Source organism: Mustela putorius, unplaced genomic scaffold (genome assembly GCF_011764305.1).
Source record: "Mustela putorius furo isolate JIRA1106 unplaced genomic scaffold, ASM1176430v1.1 tig00003834_pilon_pilon_pilon, whole genome shotgun sequence".
Classification (NCBI taxonomy): Eukaryota; Metazoa; Chordata; class Mammalia; order Carnivora; family Mustelidae; genus Mustela; species Mustela putorius.
Genome location: NW_025421987.1, coordinates 40,666,004 through 40,691,688, shown reverse-complemented (window position 1 = coordinate 40,691,688; position 25,685 = coordinate 40,666,004). Strand labels below are relative to the sequence as shown.

The window sequence follows — 25,685 nt, the reverse complement described above, 5'->3', positions numbered from 1 at the left end:
TACCCACTAGTGATGCGAAGAGACACTGGAAGAAGATCGCCGTGTATATGTTGAGGAGAGAGACCTGAAACATTCTTCCCTCCTCACCCTTAGAAGGAACCCACCCTGCCAAGACTTTGATTTTGGACTTCCAGTCTCCAAACTGTGAGAAAATAAATTTATGCTGATTAGGCTACCCAGGCTGGGATACTTAGTGATAGTGCCCTAGCAAACTAACACAGCCTCCAACAATCCCATCAAGGACCAAAGCAATTGATCCTGACCAGAGTCTAAGGCTTGGTCCTTCTTTTCGTTATCAGGGTCATTGATGTCAGACTGGGAGGACAGAAAGAAGATGAAATGTGAGGCACCAATATGTCAAACCAGCTAATGAGAAGGTGGAACAGAAACACAGAGCCACTGGAGTTTGCTTACTCTCATGATTTATTAATATTCAGATTGAAAAAGGAGCCTTAGAGCCGCAAGTTACGCTAATTGGCACATTTGCTTTATTTATTTATTTGTTTATTTATTTATTTTCAAAACAAACTGGGTTTTTGATTTTTTTCCTTTTTGTTCATTCCATCACATTTAAAGGAGGAAAAGAAAAATGGTTTTGAATTCACTCGATATTTTGGACTCCTCAGATGAACGGAACATTGCACACACACTTGGAACAGAGAGAGATAGAGAGGAAAGTGGACTCCCACAGGGCCACACGCACCAGATCAAAAAACTTGGATACAGTGCAAGAATTTCCCAAAATGATTGGATCATCATTACCAAAAACTCGCCATAACAACACCAAGAAACAAAAAATGTTTAAGCCACACTGTTTGACTTGGGATCTTTCCTGCTTTTTTTTTTTTTTTTTAAATGTTTGCCACACAGAGAGAAAGAGGGCTAGTGGGTAGGAGAGGACAGACTCACGGATGTGAGCAGGACAGGAAGGGAAACTTCAGAGTGGAGTTGAGAAGAGGGTGGGGAGAGACAGGGCTCAGGAGAGGGGAGGGTGGGGACGTGGAAAGCCATTTCTTAAAGTTCAGGCATGTTCTTGGTCCGCCTCACGTTCTTCTCCTTTACCCTCATCCTGCCGGGCACTTTCCTTAGGTTTGGTTTCATCTACAGCTTCTGAGGAAGAAAACAAGGTGGGGAGGGGGAAGAGGGGGTTAGTATTTTGTCTCATCCGTTCATATGATAATGCAATGCATTTCTCCTTTTCATACCATTTCATAAGAGATTTAAGATAAAAAGAGATTTTGCTACCCCAGTAATATAATGTCCTAGTCCAGAAGATGGTACCTTCAGGAGGCTATTCAGTGACTAGTATGAATGAGCTCAGGAACAAAGTTATGTATTGGGGGAAGGAGCCACTGAACAGAAATTCCCGTGGTCTTTAATCTCTCAGCCTTGCAATCAAGATATCCATATGTAGGCTCTTCAACTAAGGAATCGGCAACAATCTTGTATCTCTTCTCCATCAATGTCAGGCTAACTGTGACAGAGTTTTTGTGGATCACTGACAGCCATCCCAACTCTCTTGCCTCTTATTTGTGGTGTTATAAAGGATGGGAGGTAAAATAGTTGAATTTCCAGATCCCCCTGAAGCTAGGGTGTCCATGTAACACAGTGATGGCCAATTATATAAAGACAGAATTCCTTAGGGAGGATCCCAGAGGATGTGGTTACCCTTTATTTTCTGCTCTTCCTGATGACACAAATACCAATCAGCACCAGGTAGTGTGGCAGCTATCTCATAATCATGAAGACAAAAACTATACACTAAGGATGATGGGGCAGAAAGATGGGGGAAAATACTGTCACTGAGTGACCTATCACTCCTACACATCTTTTCCTCAGACTTCTTCTTCTTCTTCTTATTATTATTATGAGAAAAATAGCTGACCTCTAAACTAAACCATAGTAGTTTCTAGTTTCTTGCAGTAAAGAACATTCCAACTGAATATACTTATCCATAAGGCAAGGTGCTTGCTTTGCTTAGCAAGGAAGCCTGCGTCTTTTTGAAGCATAATTTTTCCTCAGGAAATAAGCAAATTTTGGGGGCGCCTGGGTGGCTCAGTGGGTTAAGCCTCTGTGTTCAACTCAGGTCATGATCTCAGAGTCCTGGGATTGAGCCCCATATCGGGCTCTCTGCTCAGCCACGATCCTGCTTCCACCTCTCTCTCTGCCTGCCTCTCTGCCTTCTTGTGATCTCTGTCTGTCAAATAAATAAATAAAGTCTTAAAAAAAAAAAAAGAAAGAAGCAAATTTTCTAACTCTTCTGCCTTGTTTCCTGATAGAGTCAGTCAACAGATTTCATATTACAGTCACTTTACTAATACGCCAGCTAGTAGGAAGAGAATTCCTTTGCTTCATAATCACCTGTGTTAGCAACCTAAACTCCCCGTTGTTGGGTGTCCTTCAGACTACCCCCAGGCTCAATAATTTGATAGAAGGACTGACAAGATTCAGTATATAGTCCTATTCATGTTATAACTTATTACAGTAAAGGATATAAAACAAAATCAGCAAAGGGAAAAGTTGCATGGGGTGAAGTTTGGAGAAAATTATGCATAAGCTTCCAAGAATCCTTTCCCTATGGAATAATCCAGGATGTGCTTAACTCCTCCAGCAATGAACTGTGACATGTATGAAATGTCATCCACTAGGGAAGCTCTCCTGAGCTTAAAATACTGAGTTCTTACAGGAGGCTGGTCATGTGGGTACCCTCTACCTAGCATGTCCCAAATCCAGACTCCCATAAGGAAAACAAATGTCCAGCATAAACCGCACTGTTTGCAAAAAGAGTTAGGCACAGTAAAGACTCTTAGGGAATGGTGAGAACTCTCTCAAAATCCGAGTTGCTAGATGCTGGCCAAGGATCAACTTCACAAGCAGCCTTACTAAAAACTGAGAAATGTTGAGATTAGAGAAATCAGAGCCTTATAGGAGACCATTAGAAGAGTTTATATAAATGTACGTCTCCTTCAAATCATTCAGCTATATATTTATATTTAGATAAAGCTCAACATCCACATTCAAATAAGACCACCACTGGAAATACATTTTTGGAACTCATTCTTTGCAACAAGCATCTAACGATATTCTTTTAAATCCTTCAGTAGCAGAAAATGTTTCCCTCCTTGAAAATAGATTTGATTTTTAGAATCAAATGAGGCTGGTCTGTTAAATAAGGGAGCAGCTATGATGGATTATTTTAATGTTACAATGACTCATTTTTTTAAAGATTTATTTATTTATTTGAGAGAGAGAAAATGCAATTGAGGGGTAGGGGCAGAGGGAGAGGGAGACAAGCAGACTCCCCACTGAGTGGGGAGTCCAGCGTGGGGCTCAATCCCAGGACTCTAAAATCATGACCTGAGTCGCAATCAAGAGAATGATGCCTAACTGGCTGAGTCACTCAGGCGCCCCTATAATGACTCATTTTTTAACCAAAGTTTTTAAGTCTGATTTATTTTGGGGATTTGTCATTGACCATAAATTATTTACAAAATGTAATTATTACAGTTTTAAGTCTACCTACCATTACTCATAAAGATATTTTAAGGCTATAACCTTCTAAGTTGAACATTATTGGCATACCAATCATATTTTCCAGGAAAATTTTTGTATGAAGACTAACTCAGTTCTGATCTTTTTAATACTCTATGTACCAGCATTGTTTCCCACGGATTACAGAACTTCGGTGCACTAATGAATCAGCTGATTTTCTGCTGGAAGAAAGTTTTCAGGTTTATTTCAATGAGGTTCATTTATAGCAATTTGGAATTCTTTTAGAGAATTTACTTTGTTCCCGAGCGCTGCCCAATATGCCCAAAATGGTTCATTATCCTTACCACCCAGAGAACAATGTTTTTAATGCCCTCTTCCAAACTCAGAAGACACAGAATATTGATTTAAAGTGGCTAGAAGCATATAGAAGGTTCAGTTGTATGAAGAAGACAAGACTTTAAGCCTTTCTTTCTAAAATAAAAACTTGGAGCTATGAGGTCATTTTGAGTGAGATTTAAAAACTTGAGAGGAAAGGTAGAACCAGGAGAGGGAAGGTGAGAAGTACTGTTTGTAGAATAAGGAAACATTCCAAAAGGGAAAGCAAAAGAACAAAGATTCAGGAATCCTGAGAAGCAGCCACACTTTCTGTCCTCTGTTCGAGTGGAATCAGGTTAAATCCTCCTCAATTCCCATACTTTCTCCTGTCACCCTTTGTCCTGGCCTGGGAGAGAGGGTAAAAGTGGCATCCATCTGTTTATGGTGACAGCAAGGGCTGTTGTCCACCCACTACTAAAAGAGCTTCGATATCTACATGTTCTTTCTTCCCAAATCTTCAAAATATTTGAAATATAATTATTTATTCATTTACTTGTTCAGTTGTTTTTGAACACCTGCAATGTGTCATACATTCTTCTAGATGTTAAGAAGAAGAGGTGAAAAAAACAGCAAATACTCTTGCTCTCACTTAAACCTTTCAACAATACGCCTTTAACAGACAATAAAATCCATAATCATAGAGCTGGCAGGGAGAAGGGTCTCAAAGAACATCTAGTCACTACACACAACTCTTCAAGGCTAACAACAATATCATTTTGCTCAACTTTGGACTCCCCTGTGTTTAGCACAGAACCTAGTGCAGAAAGGGCTCTCAGTAAACATTTTTTGAAAGACAGAATGAATGAACATCCTCATTTTATAGGTGAGGAAACAGAAGTCCAGGTATTTCCCTAAAACCATAATTCTATGTTTTTCTCATAGCCTACCCAGGACTAAAGCCTAGAAGTTCTACTAATCTTGGTGTCCCCATTTTATCGGGTGGCCAACTTGACAGAGGAGGTCAAGATCAAATCAGTTTTATCAATTCAGCATCAGAAACGAGTAACTAGGGTCCACAGGCTTTTAGTGACCTATGAAATTTCTGAGATTAAAAATGAATTATTGGCTCCAAAATTTGAAATAAAAACCATAAAATTAAAACTGATGAAGTTCAATTATTTGACTGCAAAAGGGAACATGTCAGTTAGCTGGAACTCAATTTAACTGAATACATATAATCACATATACATTATATTTTATATGAGATGAGAGGGTTTTTAAAATTTTTATTTACTTGATATTACTGAATAATGAAAAAAGAGGTCATCTTTGTGTTAGACGGGATGACTGGCTGGTAGAAATAAAATGTGTCAAGTCAGTGGATTCAGAGAAATTTATATAGGCCAGAAGGAAATTATGAGGAGAAAAATATGGAGGAAGGAAATAATCTAAACTAAGAATCTTTTACAACCACAAAAGTAAGGCAAGCTAAGAACTCATAATAATATTTTTTAGGACCCACACAAAAACAGAAACAAACAAACCAAAATAAACCTATACCCTAATAAAGGAAATGGTAATCAGATGTGGAGAACAGGCCTGTTCTAGCTAGATTCACTTTATGGGAGACTGTGTATGAGTTTGGGCAAGATTTTAACTTTGGACAAAAGGGAAGTTATTAGAAACAGAATCCGAGCTATGCATAAATGGGTCCATTTGAGCCTGAATACCAGGAGAACAGGATATTGTGAACTTGTTCCTTCTCTTTCCGATACCAACTCTAAACAAGTCACTGTAGTTAATAAATCATGTTGACCATACACTTGCATATCTACAGTTTCATACATGTTCTATTCAACAGCCTCACTGCCTGGAAAGAAATGCAAATTATGATTTTGCTGACCCATTGTATCAAGTGTTTAGCTAATATAGTTGAGCTCTTACTATATGCTCACTCAAAGCAGTTCTGTAGGTAGTTGTGTCATGTCATTGAATGACTGCAGCTCTTTAATCATCCCATTTGACAGCTGGGGAAGCTGAGGTACCGGGAAATGAAGCAGCTTACCTAAGGGTGGACTGTTTGTCAATGGCAAGCAGTAAATTTCAAACTAGGACAGAGATATCTAGGCAGCTTCTATTTTAGATTGCCTCCACCACCCTTATCTTTACCCAAAAGGATGGGTGGGCTCAGAGTGGAAACTAGAGTGGGGGGTCCACGGGTACCTACGCCTGCAGCCTACAAAGTCCAAAAATTGGCCTTAATAAAAGCAGCTCAGAATGCAGGGAAGAATCTTGATTAGTCTTCAACAATATGAAATCTGGTCTTGGCACTCTCTGGCACTAATTACATAATTGTAAATGCTAGAGATGAGTTTATACGTAATCTTTAGTATTTTGTGCAAAAACTTTGATCACCATGGTGAGTGTCAGAGACAGATGAATGGCTGAGGCCAGCTGGTCACTCCAATTATCATGATCCAATTAGGGTAAATAATCACATTCCCCATCTAGAGGATCAACCTCCCTCTGAGACAGTTACTGCTTGAGAAGAGGCTGCGGAAGCAAACGATTGTACCGGGTGACACAGAACAAGCAAGTGGAAGTGAATGGGCCCGGGGCTAGCAAATAAGGAAAGCGTGGAGTTGTTCACATGATTGTTGAAATCCAGAGAGTTAAAGGATAGAAAATGGTTTCTCTCTTTTGGGTTGGCTCTGAAGAGCATTTTTGCTCATATTAAACATGGAAGCCCAATACTATGGTTAAGACATTATAGGAAAAACAAGATTAAAGGAATTACAGGTCATTCACAGGAATCACGGGCATTTCAGGTGACCAGTAACTTATTCTCATTAACAGACATAACTATTTTCTACCTAACGATGGCTTCTTCCCCCAAATCAGTCTTCACTGAGGGAAATCAACTCCATAAATTCAGTTTTATAGTAAGGCAGAATGTATCCCCCCCAAAACAAACAAATAAAAAACCCCAAACCAAAAATTGGTGATGCATTTTAGCAGTCTGGTCTAAAGGGGGAAAAAGTGGTTTTAAAAAAAAAATGAAATTGGAAAATTTTTTATAATTATTGATATTAAATATATTAACTATTTAAATTCTCAAAAATTACATATAGTCAATTTGAACAGATGACATTCACATCTGGTAAAGAACTGTAACCTTCTCTGGCATTGCCATTTTAGCCTTGACAAAACCATTACTCCCTTTTTTTTTTAAAGATTTTATTTATTTATTTGACAGAGAGATCACAAGTAGGCAGAGAGGCAGGCAGAGAGAGAGGGAGAAGCAGGTTCCCTGCTGAGCAGAGAGCCCAATGCGGGGCCTGATCACAGGACCCTGAGATCATGACCTGAGTTGAAGGCAGAGGCTTAACCCACTGAGCCACCCAGGCGCCCCCAAACCATTACTTTTCAGACCCAAAGACCTCTTAGAAATGATATGTTCATTAGGGAGCTCCATAAATTTTACCATGTCTGTGTTAAGAGGAAAATTACATCACGGACAGTAGAGTCATGTATTCTTAATATTCTAGAGTTGGAGACACTAAAAAAAGGAAGAAAAAAAATGTTTTTATTCATTCATATATTCAGTGAAAGGTCCCGAGCCTCACTATGTGTCACACACCATTCCACGGGTTGCAAATACAGCAGTGGCGCTACAGCAATGAAAACACCAAGTAAGAATTTCTACCTTCCTGAGATTCATATGCTAGTAATCACTAGCATATTTCCACGACAGTAATTACTCTCATGTGTATTGCTTGTTGCAGAAGGAGTGGTAAAGGATAAAGTTGTAACTGGACAAGAAGAACTCAGCCCAAAGGGGCATCATTTCTCTTGGATTTGAAAAGTGGAGTATCTTTAATAAGTCACCTAAGTTTCAAAATATGGAAAACCCTGACAGTTTTCACATTCTTGATCCGTAACCACCATTCCTGGGAAAGATCAAGACCACATTAAAACAGCGAGAAAGAGGGAAGTCATTTGTATATGCACTTGAAACAGTGTGGTGGTGGCCTTAAAAGACTAAGGGGGACCCACGTGGATGGAGTCTCAGTAGTCCTTGAAAGACATGCCAAACTGGTTTTCTGATCTTTATCAAAATCCAGTCTAGAAGACACTCTTGACTTTCGCAGCCCATTCATTCCTCGAAAGGGTTGAGAGTAGCACGTCTGCGTGCTGTTGGTGAGCCAACAGCAGGAGCAGGTGCGGCCGCCTCTGCCCTCGTGCTCAGCCGGGCGGCCGGCTGCAGGCTGCAGAGTTGCTAGAGGGATGGCGGTGTTCCCAGCTGCCATCGCCTACCCTCAGCTCTAATGGCCCTGTTTACTGGCTCAGATCCAGGCCCCTCCACAGCCCTACATTACTGAAATTAGGTTGAGTGGATTTCCGAGTAAAACATTATCTCTTGGGACCTGCCCAGCTCTCCCCAGCCTTGTCAACATTGATTAAATAGAAGCTGCTATCATCCTGGGGCCATGCCCACAATTACTCTACCAATCACACTGGGCTGCCGTGTTTGCTTTCCCTTTTTATTTTCACTTTTCTTGAATATTAAACATTACCACCTCGAAGGCTCAAAAGAAAGTAATTAAAAAAAAAACATTCTGTAGCTAACTTGCATACATCCCTTTGTTGCTCACATGGTCTCGCTAAGAGCAAGAGCTATGGACCAGATGTCAATCTGGAGCCTAGGATCGTGGCTTTGTGGTCACTTGCATCCACATTTTGAACAACTTTTTAAAAACTATATTTCACAGTTTAAATTCCTTTAAAAGCAGAGAGCCAGTATACACCAGCAGAATGGTGTAAATATTACCTATGCCCCCATCTCTTGTTTTTTGACACTTTATGAAAAAGAGGATAGTTCTATTGCTTATAACACTGTTCACTTGAGGGTTTCAAAAAATAACAAACAAAAATTTAACCAAGGAGAATACTCAAAGGCAGCATGATGGTGGGGTCCCAGTAAACATACATACACATGTTTACGTGTCTTAAAAGTTTAGGCCTAGGATGAAGCTGATTTGTATTCCAACCTTGACTTTGCACCAAAAAGCCACAGGATCTCAGAGAAGTTACTTTTTCTCTCTTTGTCTCAGTTCCCTAACCTATAAAAAATACAAATAATATTGGCTCCCCCACCTTATTGCAGGTTGTTTAGAAGTTGAAAGAAAGCATTTGAGAAGGCTTTATAAAATGTAAAGGGTAGAATGCAGTATGTTGAGACTTTAATCCAAGCTGTAAGATTCGAGTGAAAAACACTCATCAAGTTTAACATTCTCATCTCAGGAGGAGGGAAAAATTTCCCAAAAGGATAAAAAACTTCTTTCCCAGAAAAAAGATTAAGAAAATTCTCCCCTAGAATGTTCCTGTAGTCTATGACTCTGATCAGAAAATAAGCATACAAGTGGGGCGCCTGGGTGGCTCAGTGGATTAAGCTGCTGCCTTCGGCTCAGGTCATGATCTCAGGGTCCTGGGATCGAGTCCCGCATCGGGCTCTCTGCTCAGCAGGGAGCCTGCTTCCCTCTCTCTCTCTCTCTGGCTGCCTCTCTGTCTACTTGTGATCTCTCTCTGTCAAATAAATAAATTTAAAAAAAAAATTATCAAAAAAAAAAAAAAAAGAAAATAAGGATACAAGTGACTGATTATTTAAATAGCTATTTAGTTATAGAGGTTGGGAAAGAATCTAAGACATTTAACATTTGGAGCAAAAGTTATTTTTTTAGCCTGCCTTCCTTTCTTTTTCCTTCCTTCCTTCCTTCCTTCTCTCCCTCCCTTCCATCCTTCTTTCCTGAAAGAAAAATGACCCCAGAAACTTTTTTGAAAAAATTTAAAACAAACGTCAAAGAACATACAAGTTGACTGGCTTTGAAATCTTCTTAAACATTTTCTCTATAAAATGTCTGCCAAACAATCAAAATGAGTGCTCTATCTTCTTCCCCCATTAGGAACATGCAGAAAGATTTTTATTTTTTTTAATTGTAATTTATGTGGCTCACATAGTTGCCCTTAGTCATTTCTGGGACAAGATGGAATAAATATATAAAATTAAACAGTGTTAACATTATTTCTTACTGTTTTCACAATGAATGAGTCAACTTTTTTTTTTTTAAAGATTTTATTTATTTGTCAGAGAGAGAGAGGGAGAGAGAGCGAGCACAGGCAGACAGAATGGCAGGCAGAGGGCAGAGGGAGAAGCAGGCTCCCCGCTGAGCAAGGAGCCCGATGTGGGACTCCATCCCAGGACGCCGGGATCACGACCTGAGCTGAAGGCAGTCGCTTAACCAACTGAGCCACCCAGGCGTCAACTTTTAAAGGTTAAAAATGAAAACAAAAATTGAGGGGATTTTCACTCTAGCAAAACCATCAGGTAGATTCACCCCTTCATTCTTCCCCTTAGCTAAACTATGTGCTGAGCTGGCAGTTGAATCTGGAGATCCAGTGAGACACTCTTTTCTGTTAGACCATTAGTCGGAGGGAGGAGTAGAAGATGGGGAGTCAGCACAAACAATGATGGCTCCTCTGACACTGAGAAATTTGGAGAAGGGCCATGTTAGGAATGAAAAGGTGGATGTTGTGCTATTGGGTGTTCCTAATAGTGATGATCAGAAACAGGTTAGCCTAGAAACGGAGTTTTTTCTCTCTTCTGTAAAATTGAATATTTTTTAAGGAGTTCAAAATTCCATCTGATAAGAGTTCAACTCTCTACTGCCCCTTTTCACTTTATAGTATCCCAGGTGAGGAGCATCCTAGCTGGGAGAAAGGCTTAGTTGTGTCTCTCTAGCCTTTACAAATTCAATGGTCTTAGAGGCCAGGCAGATAACATTAATGTGAAAAATCTGGCCACTGGTAAAACCAGTGGTGGTCAAAAGGCATACAAAATTTTTAAGACACACTCACTGGAAAAATAAAAGAAGGCAGGGTATCTAGAGTAAGACTTTTTAATTGTACTAAGAAGATATATTTGTGGACTCTGATTTCAAAATGAAAGAGGTTCCCTTTAATCAGAATAAAAGTCGTATTTGTCTTCAAGAACCAACTTTAAATCAGGAGTATTGAAGAATAATGCCTCTTCCATTTTGCTAATCTTACATTGCAGTTTTTGACTTACAATGGGGTTGTGTCCCCAGAACACCACTGTAATTTGAGAGTATCATAAGTCAGGCTTGCATGGGTGGCTCAGTCAGTTAGGCAGCCAGCTCTTGATTTTGGCTCAGGTCATGATCTCTGGGTCCCAGGGATCAAGCCCTAAGCAGGGTTCCACGCTCAGTGGAGGGAGTGTCTCCCTCTGCCTCTCCTTCTGCTTACTCCTGTAGGTACTGTCTCTCTCTCTAAAATAAATAAATTTTAAAAAAGAAAGTATCATAAGTAAAAAATGTATTTAAATACACCTAACCACCTGGGTGGCTCAGTGGGTGAAAGCCTCTGTCTTCTGCTCAGGGTCCTGGTATCAAGCCCGGCATCAGGCTCTCTGCTCAGCAGGGAGCCTGCTTCCCTTCCTCTCTCTCTGCTTGCCTCTCTGCCTGCTTGTGATCTCTGTCTGTCAAATAAAGAAATAAAAATAAAATCTTTAAATACACCTCACCTATTGAGCATCCTTAATTATCCTTGCCTATCAAAAAAAAAGCTCAGAACATTTACACTAGCCTACAGTTGGGCAAAATCATCTCACAAAAAGCCTACTTTATAATAAAGTGTTGGATATCTCATGTAATTTACTGAAGGCTGTGCTGAGAGTGAAAAACAGAACGGCCGTGTGGGTCCAGAGTAGTGGGAAGTGTATCTGTTGTTAACCCTTGCGATCTCCTGACTGGCTGGAGCTTCAGATCGCAGCTACCGCCCAGCATCACGAGAGAGGATTGTACCACATACTGATAGCCTGAGGAAAGATCAAACTTCAAAGTATGGTTTCTACTGAATGTGTATCACTTTCACACCATTATAAAGTAAGAAATTGTAAGCCAAATCATCGTAAGTCGGGGACCATCTGTATTCATATTTCAAGATTTTTTTTAGTGAATGAAGTAAAAAATAAGCCATGCCTATTTCAGATTTTATAAATGGCCTACCGAAGCAAAAAGGGGTAGCAAAAAATTAATTCACAGCGTTATCTCTCCCTTTGCTTGCCATTCAAGTTTTTGCTACATCTCTATACCCCTACTTAGGCCTTCCAGATGTCCTACGTTCCTTGGACCCTCTCAGATCCCCTTTGCCATCTCCCAGCTGCTGGGGGTGTTGGCTGCCAATGGCCCACTCTTCTTCCTTGAGTAGAGGTATGAAGTGCCTGAAAGGTGATGCCCCGTTTGCTCCCTATGACTCTGTGCCCTTGTTTTTGGACAAAACAGTCTGGCTGTGGTACAGTTTGTACTTCAGAGCTCTCTGTAGGATCAGGTAGAGACTTCACTTTTCATGAACCCACATCTTTGACTATCTTCTTCTTTTGGTATCTCCTCTTTCTCACTCCCTTCCAGATTTCCACCAACAAAGTATTCATACAACAGTTGCATCGCAGGTTCAGATTTTACAGAATGGGACCAAAGTTACTCCTTTAGCTAAAACGTAAGGAGGCAGGCCAATTATCCCAGTCAGTGTGCACAGCCAAGTCCTCAAGATTTGAATCAAAGTTTGCTGTTTAATTTCCCCTCAGGACATAGCTCAAATGTTGTTTCCCCACCTCCAAAACAATCCTAGGCATAATTAGTCAGTTCCTTCTCTTTATTTATACAGAAATCATATTGCTTGCATTATGTATCAGTTTGTGGTATCCTTTAAGTCTTCTTGACTACGTACTAACTTTTCAAAGGAAAAGGATACATTTGCTAGAATTTAAACTTCACAAAGGCAGAGATTTTTTTTTAAGTTGGTCTACCTTTTATTAAAACCATGTTCAGACAATTATAAACAAAGTAAATAATAAAGGACTTCCCTTCATCAGAGAAGACCACTCCCACCAACCCACACCCCTCTTGGTTTTTTTAGGTTTTAGCATCCAGGTTAACTTCTCAAGAAAGTCATTCATGATCCTGTAGACCAGTTCCTCTGTAATGATCCTCAGGCAGAGATTTTTTTAAAATTTATTTTATTCACTAATAAGTCCTACATGCCTAGAAAAGTACCTGGCACATATATACGTTTTAGTGAATCAATTCTTTTACATTAACCCCAACTTTTGGTATCATACTTATCACAAGATACACATTTAATACTTATGGGGAAAGAAAATATGGAAAAAGGGAAAATCCTAAGAATGCTTTGTGACATGGAGATAAAACCTGTCTTGCCTCAAGCAGAAAACTCTGGACCTGTAATGTTTGAATTGCAGGGGCCTGTCTGAATTTCAAAAACATTGGATTATGAAAAAGAACCTCAACATTATCCTGGCTCAGAGCCAAGGAAAGCATTATCCCATCGTCCTCCTCTTCCTTCTTCTTTTTTTTTTTTGTTAGCTTTAATTTTATGTTTATCTTCTAATTTTATAACAAATGACTCATGTTAAAAAAAAAAACCCAAATGTAAAAAATAGATATGTACTAAAAGCATAATTATTTTTAGATGATGGCGTAGAGTAGTGAATAAGAAATCTGGTTGTAGAGTCAGATATTTGCATTTCAATTCTCTGACACTTACCCTGACTTTAAGTGAGTTACTTCACCTTCTCTAGCCTCATTTTCCTTGTCTGTAATTGGTGGTAGTATTGTTATCCATCTTACAGGGTTGTTATAAGATTTAAGTAGGTTAATTATTTAAGGTATTTAACAATGAATGTCATATTTCAGTAAGTGCTCATTAAGTGTTGACTATTATTACTAGTGACTGAACAGGAACTAACATTGGTTTAAGGTTTACTATGTGTCAAGCAGTATATTAAGGGGTTTCACATATAGGTATTCAATATACATCTTCCCTGGCTTTTCTATTTTCTCATCAGTGGAAATAATAGTAATACCTCTCTCATAGACTTGTGATGTGCATTAAATGAGAGCAAACGAGACTCTCTGCCACTACCTTGCTTACCTACATGCCTAAGAAATGAAAGTTACCGTCTCTCTCTCTTCACTAATTCATGCTTATCTTATCTTAGTACACAGATCCATTTTTTTTTTTTTTTCCAGATAACCCAAGAAAGGGAAGGAAAAGTCTGGGACTTATAAAGTTTTTTGCTGGTAGAGTGGGAAAAAAAAATAATTCTTTGAAAAAAGGCTTTGTTTTTTTTTTTTTTAAAAGATTTTATTTATTTGACAGACAGACATCACAAGCAGACAGAGAGGCAGGCAGAGAGAGAAGGAGGGGAAGCAGACTCCCTGCTGAGCAGAGAGCCCAACATGGGGCTCGAACCCAGGACCCTGGGATCATGACCTGAGCCGAAAGCAGAGGCTTTAACCCACTGAGCCACCCAGGCGCCCCTGAAAAAAGGCTTTGAAATCAAGGGCCAAAGTCCCGAAATGATTACAACAGCAAAGATGACAACTGATCAAACTTGAAGGCCATGATTCTATGAAGAATGATGAAGGAATCAAGGCTGCTAGATAGTAATGTTTCGAAAGTCAGGAACTTCTCTGCTATTGCTTCTGCTTAAAAACAGAGCAATCTCCTAATTTCATACCCAAGAATAGCAGCTAATTGATTTCAAAAGGAAATAACCTTATCTTTGGTTTTAGCTCATTTGATTCCATAAATTTTGTAGCAAAAGTTTACTGCATTGAACAAGAACTAAGTCATCTCCATCCCCCAATGTGTAGAAAATCTTGCCTCCAGTAGGCAACTTACAGAGGGGATGGCAATCCTCCTGGCACAAGACATCATACCCAATTTTCAGAAAAATTTCCTCATTTGGTAATGATCACCAAATCCAAGACTTGAAAGAAGCCTAAAATTTTTTGTCCTTTAACCTTAAGGATATAATTAGATATAGTGAGATTTTTCAAAATTTCATTATGAGAAAGATCTTTTCATTTCCTGGAAGGCTTGTGGTCATCTGGGGACAGGGCATATGTTGGGTGATAAGTCCTTGGTGGGGAGGCTGTGTAGAGACTGTTCTGATGGGTTTTTCTTCTTACCTATGCACAACATTCTCTCATTTCTGGACCTTCTAAAGCAAGGAATTATAGCAGACTTCAAAGGATAGAGTAAAGATGGAGTAGGAAGGGCTGTTCTCTTTTAAAAATTCTAGGCAAGGAAATACTGTACTTTACGGAATCTTGTTAAAATATGGTTAACCTAGTATTCCCCCACCGAAGTTTATCTATAATTTCTCCTGCTGCATTCTGGAGAAAGTTTATAAGTTTTAAAAAATCAGACCCTTAGGTATTTGATATTAATTATTTAGATCCCTACTTAGGAGATGGGAAAAATTAAAACCGGCTTATCATTTGTTGGTCATTTTTCATGAGTCTACTTCTCAGCTTTTCTTTCTCACAGCTTTTCATTTTCATTCAAACAGGTTGCTTAGACATTGTAGCAGTCTTTTCAAGTTTGTTTTTCCTTAGGCATTTCTCTTATAGTCACCAGAGATCTCATCTAGTGATCAGTTATGCAAGTAGAGTCATTTGTGTCTGTCAAACCTTAAGAAATGTAATGAACACTCTTCTGGGCTATACCGGTTTTCATTCAAAAATTCAGCTAATCAGGGGTGCTTGACTAGCTCAGTCAGAAGAGCATGCAACTCTTGATGTCAGGATCGTGAGATTGAGCCCCATGTTGGCTGTAGAGATTGCTTAAATAAATAAAATTTTTAAAAAATAAAAATTCAACTAATCATTTGTAATATTTTAACACAGGCTGAGGTAATATGCCTATTACAAAGATTATATTTTCAACATTTGACTTTAAAAACAAAAACGGATCCTAGGTTGTCAAATTCCAAGATCTAATATTTGATTAAATGATTTGATTATTTGACTCCAGGGTTAAAATACAGGAACCAAAACTAGACATAATTGTAGTTCTGTCAGAGTCACTCCAACAATGACTATAGCTGCCTAAAATTTTTCCTACTTGTGAATATCTATTGCTTAGGTGACATTTAGATTTAAAAAAAAAAAAAAACACTACTTTTATGAGTCATATTAAGCTTGTGCCTTGCTGTGCCTCGCTATGATGTGTTTGGGTGGTACTTGAGATTAGCTAAACCATTATTTAACTTTGTTGCTTAATTTTCCCTTATGGCTGTAACTATACTTTAGAACTTTAGAAAATTAAAGGCATGGCAGTTGCTAACTTTATCAATGCAAGTGCATCAGCCACATAATTCAGGACAAAAATACAAAATCTCTATATATATTGTCATAGCGTTAGCTTGTAACTGTTCATAAAATTACAGCATAGTGGAAGGTGAAGGAGGTCTCAGAGGTTATCTGATCGCAGTCCCTCATTTCCTCTGACAAAAACTGACCATGGAGAGAGTCTCTGTGACTTGCCCAAAGTCACACAGCTAATTAGAATTCAGACCCTGCCATAATACCATAGTACCTCTCACAGCCTTTGGGGATGAGTGGATTCAGCTGCTAAATTTTAACTTGCATCTCTCCCCAGTGGTCCTAAATGCACTCCATAAATCCATTTCTCCGCCCCCTCCCTAATCTGCTTTTACCCCCTTCCCCCTTTCTCCCTCACTTCCCTTCACCACTCCCTACCTCCATTCCTTTTCTCTTTTGTGAAAGGAAAGGCAACTCAATATAATTGCTTTAAAGGTTACCAGAAGTACTTTTAGATACTCTGGACATTTTCAGAACCAGGACTAAGGATTACTGTTGTATCAAACTTCAATAAATTATGTACCAATTTTGAGGGGCGAAGCAGATACTCTATGCAGAGAGGAATAACATGGGGACCTCTAAAATTAGTAATAGGGGCTGAAAAGTTATCATCAACTAGGGTAGGTTTCATAAACTAAATCACTAAAGAGTTACCAGACAGTAAAATCTAGAATTGCTAAAATTACTACAAATGCTGCCATATCTAAGAACCTGTAAAAGACCATTACTATGTCCTGAAGAGGAAAAGAAAATCCATGTCATCCCCTCACCTATTACCCCCTTCACTTCCCAATAAAAGCAGTGTTAAAAAACCAACTGAGAGGGCTTTAACTCAATCTTGAAGTTAATTTTTAAAATATTATTATAACAAGAAAGCCCAATAAAAGGTGTTTGTGTTATATGCTTGCATGTGGGTAAATAAATGCAATCCCCATCCCTTACTGGGACAATTTGTTTTGCGCTCATTGTGTGTGTTGGCTTCCTAGGGCCTGTCAAATTACGGCACTGCCTTTGAGTGAAAAATTGCTTTAAAAATCAATAGCACTCACTGGAACACAACCAGAACTATATCGAAAAAGTAATATTTGTATGTGTACTGATTTTTCTCTCTTTAGTCAAAGAGCTGAAAGTTCTCTACTTAGTGGCAAAGAATGTAATAGCTTTGTCTATTTGAGGACATTGGGACAAGAAGCAGTTAAAGAATGAAGATTCGCAGTGAGCCTCCAGTTTGCCTGGGATAGATATACAATCATGTGTCCTGCCATCATATAATTCTCCCATTTGAAAACTCAACCCACCAAAGGCGTTTCTCTCTTTTCTCTACCCAATGTTTTTCTCTAAGAAAGCCATTTTCCAAGGCACATCTTATGTCTAAATTCTACCTTCTACTCTCTTCCTTCTTCCAAAACCCTATTTATCTGAAGGTAATCAGACTACATACATACAGAAAATGTTGAGTAGAAAGGGGCTTTGGAGACCCTCCAGCAATGCCTCACCTTAAATACAAGAATCCCCTAAAACACTCCTAGCAGATGGATAACCTCTGCTTCAGCAGGCCATTCCAATTTTAACAGTAACTTATTGCTGATATCCAGCTAAAATCTACCTCCCTTCATGGAGCTTTCTATTCTAGAGTAACATGGAACAAAAAATACATATATATGTAAATATATATACATATGCACATTATATATAATGTACAAGACATTCCAAAAACAAAAAGATAACAGCCTCCTTGTTCGAGAAGTTGACCAACCTGTTCTTTTCCTCCTCGATCAAACTGTATGAAAAACCAAGTTTTAGTTATGCTATCATTTCTTCATATCATCTTTTATTTTTCTATAAGCTGTCTTTAACTTTATCATTTTTCTGATAGTACTCTCCTCAAGTTCACTAAAAAAAAATATTCTAAGTCATAAGGTCTTTTGTCATTTACCATTGCTCTAGAGCTTTTTTTGACAACTATTTCTTTTGACAGTGTTGACCTTTGAGATTCATGCTCCAGAATATAGTGACAGTTAAGGAATTCCCCCACCCTTTTGTTTTCTGAAGGCTTCCCACCCTTTTGTGATCCAGAAAATGGCCCACTGCAAAACACCCTTCTCCCCATGATATGCTGTACACACCTTCTCATGATTCCCAGAAGATGCATGGGTGACTCCCTTGTTTACCTGTAATAAGGCCATAGTTCTTCCCCACCCTCTTTGCCTGTACCTGGTAACAAAGCCAGACACAGACCCTCCAACTGCCCCTTTTTTGTCTCATGAGTAGCTGAGATTATAACTGTTTGTCTCTTTGAAACAAGCTACACACAGAGATAAACAAATCCTGTTCGGCTAACCGACTATATTCCACAGACTGCACAACAACCCACGTTGTAAATCACCCCACCTGTAACTTGACTAGACTATAAGTCTAAGGGAAAACTATTCTCCACCAAACCACTAGGATCTTGGGAGGTAGAGTATCTACTGCAACAGCTTAAATACACTAATCTCTTTAATTGTTGATGCACTTTTGTTTCTTAAAACATTCATTTTTTCTTAACTTTAGTGAACACTGTGTTCTAGATTTATTTCTGTTGTTTCCTAGGTTTCTCTTGCCATGATGGGTCTAGTTTTTATTCCCTGTCCCCTAACATGACTGCAATTCAAGAATCAAGTCTACATTTTTCTGTAGACTCTGCAACAGAAAACATTCTAATGACTTCAACCCTAACCTCATAACCAGGTAAATGCCGAATTTATAACATAACCATCATATTACTAATCTTTATATATCATTGAAAACATATAACAAAATTTTAATAACACATGGCCTTATATACATTAAATTCCAATTTCTGCTGCCAAATATTTCTCTATGTCCTTGGATCTACTCCTGGTTCCAAACCTATATCTCATTCTATATTGGACATCACACAATCACTATTACTACAAATATAACCAGTTTGGCCTTATCATTCCTTAAAATCTTCTCTTTATATGGACCTATTTATATCTGTTGATTGTTCTTTCTTGCAACATTTCTCTCTACTTAAGACTGTGAAATGGAAAAAAAAAAAGAACAAAAACTGCATTTATACTTTTTTTGGGAAAAATGTGCCAAACTCAAAGGCAATAGAGACTAGTCATGTAACTACTGCTTGGACATGGAGCCAGTAGTAAGGAATGGAAGGGAGTACATGTGGGTAAGAGTAACACAATATTTGAAGTATACGGATAAAAGCAATAGTCAAATAGGAGGTCAACAATAAAAGTACTCAACAAGTGTTGGAGGCCAGTATAGATAGACCATGAACATGTGGGGAAGTTAACTAGCCAGCAATGGGTCCCTCTGATCATGGATCCATGAACAAGTTTCCCATTTCTAAGAGGATAAATGAGAATATGGCAGAGACTTAGTCTCAAAGGAACCAGAATACAAATGAGATGAATGAGACAGGGACTTAGGTAAAGCACACCAAGCAGAAGTCTAGTTAGTGGAACTGTTCCCAAGTAGGAGACCAGTTATTGATGTTTGGGCAAACTTGACTTGATGCTAAGCTAATTAGGTATAGTGCTCTTTAAATTTACCTAATCTAGGAATGAGAATGGCATCAATTCCAGAACCAGGCATAGAACTCAACCTGAAAGACAGATGATGTAAGTGATGTCATTAGTGAGGCCCTGGAAGGGTATATGGCAGTGTACCAGGCTGGCATTTCAGGGGGCAGTGGAGATATTAAAGTCTGAACCAATGCAGTCATCTCTCAGTGTCTTTCTGTTTCCAAGGTGGCCCTCTTGAAAGTATCTTCCCTACCACTGATAGTGGTAGCTAAAATCGTTACTTAAAGCCAGCAAATGATAATGTGAAAGGGAGAAGAGATGGTTCCTGCCCCAACAAACTATCTGACATCATGGAGTCTGAAATAGGGGACATGTCTTTCCTCCTGTTTTATTTATTTTTTATTTTTTATTTTTTAAAAAATTATTTGACAGACAGATCACAAGTAGGCAGAGAGGCAGGCAGAGAGAGAGAGAGGAAGAGGCAGGCTCCCTGCCGAGCAGAGAGCCCGATGTGAGGCTCGATCCCAGGACCCTGGGATGGTGACCTGAGCTGAAGGCAGAGGCTTTATCCACTGAGCCACCCAGGCGCCCCTTTCCTCCTGTTTGAAATAAGAATGTACTAAATCAAAATTTTTTTTTGGTCATAGTCTCACTATAATTTTGTTTAAACATGTTCGATGTTTGCGCTCTGACCCATGTCCTTGCCATCACTGCTGCTTCTGGTTACAAAATTTTCAAAGAGTAGTACGGAGGCTTTTTAAAAAATATTTAAATTCAATTTAGTTAACAGAGAGTGTATTATTAGTTTCAGGTGTAGAATTTAGTGATTCATCAGTTATATATAACACCCAGTGCCAAATGCCCTCCTTAATGTCTATCACCCAGCTACCCCATCCCCTGAATTTGTCTCCTATAGTTAAAATCTCTTACAGTTTGTCTCCTTCTCTGTTTTTATCTTATTTTATTTTTCCTTTCCTTCTCCTAAGTTCATCTGTTTTGTTTCTTAAATTCCACTTATGAGTGAAATCATATGGTATTTGTCTTTCTCTGGCTGACTTATTTCACTTAGCATAACACCCTTTAGTTCCATCTATGTCACTGCCAATGGTAGGATTTCCTGCTTTTTGATGGCTGAGTAATATCTCCTTATAGATATCACATCTTTATCCATTCAAGTTTTGATGGACATCTGGGCTCTTTCCATAGTCTGGCTGTTATAGACATTGCTGCTGTTAACATTGGGAGGGGGCGTGCCCCTTCAAATCACTATTTTTGTATCTTTTGGATAAATACCTAGTAGTGCAATTGCTGGGTTGTAGGATAGCTCTATTTTCAACTTTTTGAGGAAACTATACTGTTTTCCACAGTGGCTACACAAGCTTGCATTCCCAGCAACAGTGTAGGAGGGTTCCCCTTTTTCTGCATCCTTGCCAACATCTGTTGTTTCCTGAGTTGTATATTTTCGCCATTCTGATTGGTGTGAGGTGGTACTCATCATGGTTTTGATTTGTATTTCCCTGATGCTGAGTGACACTGAACATTTTTTCATGTGGGTAGAGAGGTTTTAAACTCATCCAGGGGCCTGGGTCATCTGGTCTCATGTTGAGACGAAAAGCAAGAAAATACTAGGGATAGGAAAGATAAATTAGGAGTTAATTTTGTTTTCTAAGTTAGATTATTATGAGATCTTAGAAGGAGAATTGGTAAACTCAGGGAGATGTAGTAGTAAATTTGGGGATAAAGATAGCACAGAAAATAGTCAGAAGATGTGGGAGAAAATGAGAAAAAGATTTTTGACTGAAGTAATTAAACTATAAATTATAATATAGAAAGAAATTCTATGGATTATCAGTACTGGCCAGCCAAGGACTACCAAGAACACTTGTAGTTGAATGAAGTTGGATTTATTGACATGTTGCTCCAAGGGAGAACAAAGACAGTGGGAAGCCATGAGACATCACAGTAGGACAAGGTTAGAAGGGATTTATCTGGACTTGTGCTAGGGGGTTTGGAGCTGGATTCAAGGAAGCAGAGCTTTGGTCTGAATTGGACCCCAGGAAACAGGGGTCATTTTATGAGTGGGCATCTGGACAGATGTTTCTCCATCTTCTAGAAGGAAAGAAGGAATGAGGTGGGTATCAGCCCTCCCATTAGCCAGCTAGGGAAATATTTGGCCATTTTATGGTTTAGACAATGCCCCTAATTAGTCTGTGTTCAGACGTGATTATTGTGGTCTTGTTTTTGTCTTGAAGCATCACACAGACTCTGATATTGGCATTCTATAAAATTGGTTACTTCAACAGGAGAATATCAAGGTCTGTCTGTGAGTGCCAGGCCAGCTCCTAGTTACCAGGAGCAGCTTTCATTCTCAGAAGAAATAGGGAAGATCAAACTTGACTCTTCCAGATCTGATGTGTCGCTGTTAAAGCCCTTCCTTGTATGTGCCTCTTTCCCGCTCCAGAGTTTTCCATCTGGTAATACCCAGGGATATATGATTCCCCCGAGCATCAGAGAAAGAGAAATTACATTGATTGTCCAGAGACGGTGAAAGGTTCTACCTCAATTCAGGGCCATCAGCTGAAGACTACGCTGAAATGCTTTTACGAGCTCTTAAAGATGCTCATGGCTCCCAATGGACTAGTGGCACTGTTTTCTAATTTAAAATATTTTGATTAAATAAAATCCTTTGTGAAGAAGAAAGAGAAGTCAGATCAGGGTCTGCCACCTCAGTTGTTTTTGCACTTCATTGATAGGACAAGACAGCGAGTTTGGCTTTTCTACCCCTCTCTCTTCCCCTCCTTCCTTTAATGGCCTGTCAAAAGGAACTTCCATCCTGTGTTAGCATTAATGCCTGCTGTAAATAAAGAGGAAATGGGAGGAAAGAGGAGGAGGGAAGATAGGGGTGTGTAAGATAGAAGCTAGATTTGCAGCTCAATTGCAAGGCATCTTTCCGTGTCTAGACACCAGCTGCCTGGTAACCATGGAAACCCACTAACTTTGGCTGATGGGCTGAGGAGTAACGACTCTCAGGAGATCCGGTGGGAACATGGTGGTGGGGGTGGAGGAAGGAAGGTGGGAGTATCGGCAAAGAGCATTAGAGTAGTATCAGAGAAAGCGAGAGCAAACAAAACTCTCTCTGTGAAAGGGTGGCATTAACCTTGTTACTGGTTTTCTCATGCACATTACACACATGGTGACAAGGCACAAATCTGCCATACCCAGCAGGTGTCAGGACACAGGTTGTTAAAGATGAAAAGCTGAGCTGGAATGATTATATTCCCATCAGCCTCCTGCCAGTGCCGAAGTATTTCTTCAGTAAACGAAAGCTTTCCACAGTACACAGACACAATCAACAATTGTCTGTGGAAGTCTCGGGAGTAGGGAATTCCAATCCCCAGGACCGGCTGCCACTTTCACGAGCCCTCGGCAATGAAGATTAATCACAGCCCTTTATACCTGATGTGTCCTCCCTGTCCACGGCTCCCGTTTTCCCCCATGATGTGCAAGGTTTGGGCTGCTGTTCAAATCAAGGGTGGTCGTGAGTAAGAAATGAGGAGTTACCAATCTTGAACAAAATCATCAATCATACTAATATATTTTGTTCTTTATTCATAAACAGATTCCTATCATCAGAGGTTTCCAATCCATAGATTTTAAAGCTTTCCAGTTGCATGCTATTATCCTGGTTCCTTCCACCACCCATTCCTTCTGTATTGGGCTTTTCAGGAAGCACTACCCACACCCTCTCGTCACCTCATTTTGTTCCCAGCTCTCCCCTCTACCCACATCTCCATTCTACCTCACCACAGCCAGACAGACCCCCAGGGACCTCTGGGTTCTTTGCTCCTGCAGGACAGTCCTTTCTCACCAAAGCTCTTCACAGCAAAAGAGACTCGATTTTCTTGTCTCCTGGTGTTTTGCCTTTACTCAGGCAACCTTGCCCACCTAAGAGACTAATAGAAGACCTGAAGGTTTTATTAGAGGTATCTGGACACAAAACTGCTTTCCAGTTGTGCGAAGCTTATAGATGGTGTGAGAGTTAATCCTTGCCACTCTGATTAATCAAAACCAACAGAGATGCCTGGGTGGGGGGGAATATATATATATATATATATATATATATATATATATATATAGTCTGCAGATCTGTATGCAGTGGTTTCTTCCTAAAATGCTCCTGAGTGGGGGAAAAAAAAAAAAAAAGCCCCAATCATTACCACATCGAGCTATAATCAACATTAGGCAAATTCAACATACTTGAAAAAGGGCTACTAAGGGGTAAATGCTGACTTAACTGTAATTTATGATAAACAGAACATTTCAATCCACTAGGGACTCTTTATTAGACATAAAAGCTTCCATGACTTTGATTGGATGATTTCACATGAGAGAAAGGCAGCTCACTCCCCAGCAAAGGTGTGTTTTTGTCAGCTATTTCCAGTCAGGGCAGAAATCCCAATGGTTCTGAATTGCTAAAATGATTCTCTGCTTTTAGAGATGTGTTTCTGTGTGGGGAGATGAAACCGATTTCAGCCCTCTGACCTGTGCTCCTTATAGGGAATGACTGTGAAGCAGTGAGACTAGGACAGGGGGCTGGTCCCCTGGTACCACTGACATAGGCCAGGTCTAGTCACTGTCCAGCTGCCACCATCTCTGGTCAACAGGAGGGACAGCATCACAAGTGAGAACTGAGCCAGCAAGGAACTCGCAGGGCCAAAGGGAGATGGGGGAACACCCATCCAGGGGGCGGAGGAGAAGTTTCTTTAGTGGCAATGAGGAGTGAACCAGCTGAATGTGAGAGTGATTTAGGGTCATCTTTGCCACCCAAGCATTGACCATTGGGATAACTCAGCTACTTTGTTTGACTAAGTAGGTATCCTCTCCCTCACCCGATGAATTGCGCATGCCTATTGAGCACTGGCTACCTGTTCTAGTTGCTGCGGATACAGCAGTGTACAAAACAGTAATGGAACAAACATTCCCCTCTCCTTGTGGAGCTTATACTGTAAATAGGTAAGTGGAACATATAGCACGTCAGGTGCCAGGACAGAGAGAGAGTTGTGGGGGGAAGGGGCATAGAGAATACCAGGATGAGGGTGGGGTGACAATATGAAAGAAGGAAATTCTCCCTGAGGAGGTGCATGTGAAGAGAAGCTGAGGAGACCTCGGGACTGGACGATACGAGCCTCTAGAGGAGGAAGATTTCCAGGCAGAAGGCAGAGGAAGTGCACACTCCCTAGCTGGGTGCACACATGATTGCTGGATATGTAGCAAGGGCATTAGTATTGCTAGAACAGAGCAAGAAAGGGAGAGTGAAAGAAGATGAAATCAGCAGGGACCTAGGGGGATGTTAATTGAGGAGGGCTTTGAGGCCATTGTCAGACTATGGCTTTTGTTGAAGCCGGGTGGGTGTTAGAAAATTGAAATGGGCTCAGGTTCCAGATGAATTTTGAAGGCAGAGCCAACAAGATTTGCTGACAGAATTAATGTCATTAAAAAAAAAATCTGGGATTATTCCAAGATACATGGCCTAAGCCTCAGGAAGAAATGGGCCTGCTACTTCCTGAAATGGAAAAACTCAAGAAGGCACAGGTTCAGGAGAAAAGGCAGGAGTTTGGTTTTCAAAATATTTAGTTTTGGGTATTTATTATATATACAAGTTGGGTTGCAGAGTAAGTAGTAGTCTGGAGCAGGGACCGAGGTCCTGGCTGCAGACGGAACATTGGGATTTATCAGATTGTAGACAATAATTATAGCCATGAACTGGGAGACATCACCAAAGGACTAGATGTGAATGGAGAAAAAGAGGTCCAAGACTGAGCGGTGGGGTACCCCAGCATTTAGAAGCCAGGAGATGATGAAGGAAGGGCCAAGGAAACTGGAAAGGAATAGACAATATGTGGGAAAAATCAGGAAGAGGTAATAGGCAGGAAGAGGGGTAACGAAAGCATTTCAAGGAGTAGAAAGTGATCAACTATCAAATGCTGTCGCAGCCCAAAGAAGATGAGGTCTTAGAATGGGCCGACTAGATTTTACCCAAGGAGAGGTCATTTGTGACTTC

General features: G+C 39.8%; 1 protein-coding gene across 1 annotated transcript in view; it reads right to left on the bottom strand.

Moving 5' to 3' along the window:
- Positions 1 to 405: 405 nt before the first annotated feature.
- The window catches only part of GAP43 (growth associated protein 43), a 101,884-nt gene continuing 76,604 nt past the window's right edge, over positions 406 to 25,685 (bottom strand). Inside the window, exon 3 of the mRNA XM_004761397.3 lies at positions 406 to 1,110. Coding sequence (XP_004761454.1) covers positions 1,022 to 1,110 — 89 coding nt within the window. The 3' untranslated portion in view covers positions 406 to 1,021. The remainder of the gene's footprint in view (positions 1,111 to 25,685) is intronic.